The 5,567-nt window shown below is 32.9% G+C and overlaps 1 protein-coding gene across 1 annotated transcript in view; it reads left to right on the forward strand.

The window, feature by feature from the left end:
- Nucleotides 1-2,151, forward strand: part of LOC137656944 (POU domain, class 4, transcription factor 2-like) — a 2,359-nt gene extending 208 nt beyond the window's left edge. Inside the window, exon 1 of the mRNA XM_068391309.1 lies at nt 1-2,151. This exon is cut by the window's left edge and continues 208 nt beyond it. Coding sequence (XP_068247410.1) covers nt 1,115-2,086 — 972 coding nt within the window. The 5' untranslated portion in view covers nt 1-1,114 and the 3' untranslated portion in view covers nt 2,087-2,151.
- The last annotated feature ends 3,416 nt before the right edge of the window (nt 2,152-5,567 follow it).

A 5,567-nucleotide genomic window follows, 5' to 3' on the forward strand; every position in this document is an offset into this window, starting at 1 on the left:
TTTTAGCCCAACCCAGATGTGTCAACAAGAAGTAGAATGAAAAGTGACGCATTTTAAAGTCTAAAGATAATTATAACATCTTCAAGTCCTCCCAAAAGAAGTTATAAGTTTTAAGATCTATAAATAATGATAATATCCCTTTCGAGTCCTGCAGAAGAAATTAGTTTTGAGAGAGCAGTCCACTTTGCGTTTACAGTTCACCTGTAAATATCATAACATTTTCCTAAAATTTGATTTATTTAGGAAACTTATTTATCAAATTTGATTTTCTTGAGAAAGGTCGTGCCCATCGAAATCTGATTCATTAAGGAAAATTATATATCAAATTGGATTTTCTTGAGAAAGGTCGTGTCCAAGAAAATTTGACTCTTTGAGGAAACTTATTTATCATATTTGATTTTCTTGAGAAAGGTCGTGTCCAATAAAATTTGACTCTTTAAGGAAACTTATTTATCAAATTTGATTTTCTTGAGAGAGGTCGTGTCCAACAAAATTTGAGTCCTTCGGAAAATTTATTTATCAAATTTGATTAATTCAGGAAACTTATTTATCAAACTTGATTTTCTTGAAAGAGAGTTCACGTCCAATAACATTAGATTCATTCAGGAAACATATTTATCAGATTAAATTTTCTTGAGAGAGGTTGTGTCCATTGAAATTAGATTCATCCAGGAAACATATCAAATTTGATTTTCTTGAGAGAGGTCGCGTCCAGCATGGACTTGCGCAAGTCCTCCTGCAGCTTCGCCCCCAGTGTCGTCCCAACGACGCTCTTTGTCGTCCTCGAGATCTGAAGGAAGAGACGGAGAATTATGAGAAGGCTGGAGATCAGCCCAAGATGGAAGCTGCCTCCTCCTCCCTGTGCTGAAGCAGCCGTTGTCGTCGAAGTGGAATGGGAAAGCAGCAGCAGCAACGAACATTCACTGTCACTGCCGTTAGCGCTGTCCCCCATTCTGGCTTTTGGACGGGATGCTTCCTCGTTTATATTTTTGACCTGACTTGAGATGAACCGCGGGAGAACCCAGGTCTCCTCGCTGCTACTTCCTGTCACAGCCGTCGTCGGGATTATGTTTTTGTGGACCTTCGAGCATCGGCACCGTTCTTTACTACTGTCATGAGTCAACTTCTGGTTCTTCTCTTCTCGTTGATTCTTATGTCGCATTCCTCTCCTCCTCCTTCCTCCTCCTCCTCCTCCTTTTCCTCAACTTCCTCCTCCTTCTCCTCCTTGTTCACATTCGGCGGCAGAGGTGTCGTTGGGAGGGGACACCGGGAACTTCTCAATTTGCCTCCCAAGCCAAGAGCGTACCGCTCCCCTCCGAAGGGAGAGCCCCCAGACGTCCCGTTCTTCGATGGACCAGTCCGTCTGGTGTCTATGCAGGATGCTGCTTCTGCTGCTGCTTTCCCTCTGACGGCAACTTCAACAACCTCAGCTGACAGAGGAGGAGGAGGAGGAGGAGGAGGAAGAAGAGGAGGAGGAGGCCCCTCGTCTCCTCCGCCCACCTCACCGCGGACCATATTCTTTTCCCGCCCACAAAAATTACCCAGACACGGGGAGCCAACCTCCAGCGAAGCCAAGGAAGGCAACCGGGCCTCTTCGGCAGAAACACATACGACGTCGTATGACCAGGAGTTTGACAAGATCGAAATATTGGACCCCGAAGTCTCTCCTCTGCAGGGCACCGCCAACGCCGCAAACACAAGCACCAAGTCCCACCACCACACGCCCGTCTACAAATTGGGCGCCGTCTTCGAGCCCGACCACATCCAAAGTCTCTCCTCGGTTTTTTTCCAGTTACTGCAAGAACAGAATCACCTTAATGGGGGCGTGTGCCGATTTGAGGGAGTCGTCGTCGAGACGCCCGAGCTCAAGCTAGGGGCGCTGAAGGGCGCCTGCGAGACCCTCAAGTCCGAGGGCGTGAGTGCGGGCTTAGCCGTTGGCATGACGCAGAGCATTTACGCCTCGGGGGCTCTCGCTTCCTTGGCTGGAGTGCCACTCGTCGTCAGGTCGGTCAAGGGCTATGGAGATGAGACCCTAGAGGTAAGGGAAGATGATGTCTACTCTATGGTTTTCTGTTTGATATTTTAATTTTAACGTACAGGGTGCCCCGCCCCCTGAAAAAAAGGAAATTTCAATTTCCAATATGTAATGTAAACAGCCCCCCAACAAATATTATAAAAAAAATTATTTCCAACTTATAATGTTCTCTCCAAAAATAAAAAAGATCTAAAAATAAAATTTTAATTTTCAGCATACAGGATGGCCCCACAAAAAAATATAACAATTAAATTTTGATTTCTAAAAACAGGGTGGCCCTCCAAAAATAAAAAAATAAATTTTATCTTCCAACATACAGGGTGGCACCCAAAAAAAAAATGAAATTTTAATTTCCACATGAGGAATTTTGGGAGTTTAATTAATTATTGGAAACAGATATCAGTTGTTATCAGAAACATTATTAGGGCAGAACATCAACACACATTTTAGATGTAGACTAAAATGCTTTGCATGTTAAATGTTTTACATGATAAAATACTTAAGATACATAACAGATTTAAAATTTCCTTGTTTTTTTGGTGGGGCACCCTGTAGTATTAGCCTATAACTATACTTAAAAGTCTTTTTAGCTATACACTTAAAAGCATGGATCTGAATCCAATCAATTTCGCATTGCATTCTTGATATTTTGCCTATATATATTTTCTAGAAACTATATTCATCAAGAAGTATGTTTTAAATAGCAGCCAAAACCAATACAATCCAAAATATAAAAAAAAAAAAAAAAAAAAAAAAAAAAAAAAAAAAAAAAAAAAACAAGACTGACTATATATCGTTTTCAAAACTTATGTTTATCGATAACTGTGTTTCAATGAAGTAACCGTCAAAAACAATACGAAAAACGTATTTAAAAACCAGATAAATAGTTTAAAAAAACCGGTTAAGAATTGAATGTGAATCGTAATTTATTTAATTAGAAAATATAGTCCTTAACATTACTATGTCAATACAAACATTTTCTTAAGAAAGAATTTAAACAACAATAGCGTTGATCTTTCATTAATCATATCTCTCTCTCTCTCTCTCTCTCTCTCTCTCTATATATATATATATATATATATACATATATATATATATGCATGTGCATGTGTATATATATATATATATATATATATTGTATTTATATTGGTATCTCGCGCGACTTGAGAAAAATCAAATATCGCCCGACACCCAGCGACAACTTAGAAATTCTCTCTCTCTCTCTCTCTCTCTCTCTCTCTCTCTCTCTTTCTTTGTATGTATGTATATATATATATATATATATATAGATATATATATATATACACACATACAGTATATATATATGATTGAGAAAATCAAATATCACCCAACACCCAGCGACAACTTAGAAATTTTTTTTTCTCTCTCTCTCTCTCTCTCTTTGTATATATATATATATATATATATACATACAGTATATATATGATTGAGAAAATCAAATATCGCCCGACACCCAGCGACAACTTAGAAATTTTTTTTTTCTCTCTCTCTCTCTCTCTCTCTCTCTCTCTCTCTCTCTCTCTCTCTCTCTCTCTCTCTCTCTCTCTCTCTCTTTGTATATATATATATATATATATATACAGTATATATATACGATTGAGAAAATCAAATATCGCCCGACACCCAGCGACAACTTAGAAATTCTCTCTCTCTCTCTCTCTCTCTCTCTCTCTCTCTCTCTTCCAGCAACACCTCCGGACTGGAATGCTAACCCTGGCAAGAGAAATCCATTTTGGAACCGTTTTCTTTTCATAATGTTTTTGATGGAAGAAGCGACGAGTTCTCAGAAGAGTAACAAAGTTTTCCCTTGAAGAAAAACTTCGAGCAATATTTCGTCAGGAAAGAATTGCCCAACACAAAATAAGAAAGGAGAGAGGGGAATGATACAAATGAAAAAATTAATTCAATTACATCCTACTTTTACTTTTATGTTTTTGAATGATGCAAGTGGAAAAAATAGTTATATTTAAGTTTTTTCTTTTATTTTTGAATGATTTAAGTAAAGAAATTAATTCAATTACAATGTTTTTGAATGATGCAAGTGGAAAAAATAGTTAAATTTAACTATTTTTTTTTTCACTTTTATTTTTTAATAATAATGAAATTAATCCAATTACATCTTATCTTTTACTTTTTTGTTTTTGAATGGTGCAAGTGGAAAAAATAGTTAAATTTAACTATTTTTTTTTTCACTTTTATTTTTGAATAATAATGAAATTAATTCAATTACATCTTATTTTTTACTTTTATTCTTTTAATGATGCAAGTGAAAAAATATTTCAAATTTAACTATTTTTTCAATTTTATTTTTGGATGATTTAAGTAAAGAAATTAATTAAATTACATCTTACTTTTACTTTTATGTTTTTGAATGGTGCAAGTGGAAAAATAGTTAAATTTAACTATTTTTTTTTTCACTTTTATTTTTGAATAATAATGAAATTAATTCAATTACATCTTATTTTTTACTTTTATTCTTTTAATGATGCAAGTGAAAAAATATTTCAAATTTAACTATTTTTTCAATTTTATTTTTGGATGATTTAAGTAAAGAAATTAAATCAATTACATCTTATCTTTTACTTTTATTATTTTAATATTGCAAGTGAAAAAAATAGTTCAACTTAACTATTTTTATCACTTTCATTTTTGAATGATCAAGTAAAGAAATTAATTCAATTACATCTAATTTTTTTATTCCTATTTTTGTAATGATGATGCAGGTAAAGAAATGAATTCAATTCATTTACTCTTATCTTTATAATGACGCAAAGAAATTAATTCAATTACATGTATTTTTCCTTTTCTTTTTTAATGATATAAGTAAAGAAATTAATTCAATTACATCTCATTTTTTCTCTTCTTTTTCAATTATAGAACTAAAGAAATTTATTCAATTACATCTAATTTTTACTCTTATTTTTTATGATTCAAGTCAGGAAATTGATTAAATTACATTTAATTTTTTTACTCTTATTTTTTTTTAATGATGCAAGTAAAGTAATTAATTCATTACTGTGATTTTACTCCCATTTTTTTAATGATATAAGTAAAGAAATTAATTCAGTTACATCTAATTTCTTCTTCCTCTATTTTTCAAATTGTACAAATAAAGAAATTAATACAATTACATCTGAATTTTTCTCTTTTTTATAATGATACAAAAGAGAAATTATTTCAATTACATCTATTTTATCTTTCTTCGGTTTTTGAATGATAAAAATAAAGAAATTAATTCAATTACATCTTATTTTCTTTCTTATTCTTATAATGATACAAATAAAGAAATTATTTCAATTACATCTATTTTATCTTTCTTCGTTTTTGAATGATAAAAATAAAGAAAGAAATTAATTCAATTACATCTGATTTTTTCCCTTATTTTTATAATGATACGAATAGAGAAATTATTTCAATTACATTTATTTAATCTTTCTTCGTTTTTGAATGATAAAAATAAAGAAATAAAGAAATTAATTCAATTACATCTGAATTTTTCTCTTGTTTTTAT

This window comes from Palaemon carinicauda, chromosome 18, assembly GCF_036898095.1.
Source record: "Palaemon carinicauda isolate YSFRI2023 chromosome 18, ASM3689809v2, whole genome shotgun sequence".
Taxonomy (NCBI): domain Eukaryota; kingdom Metazoa; phylum Arthropoda; class Malacostraca; order Decapoda; family Palaemonidae; genus Palaemon; species Palaemon carinicauda.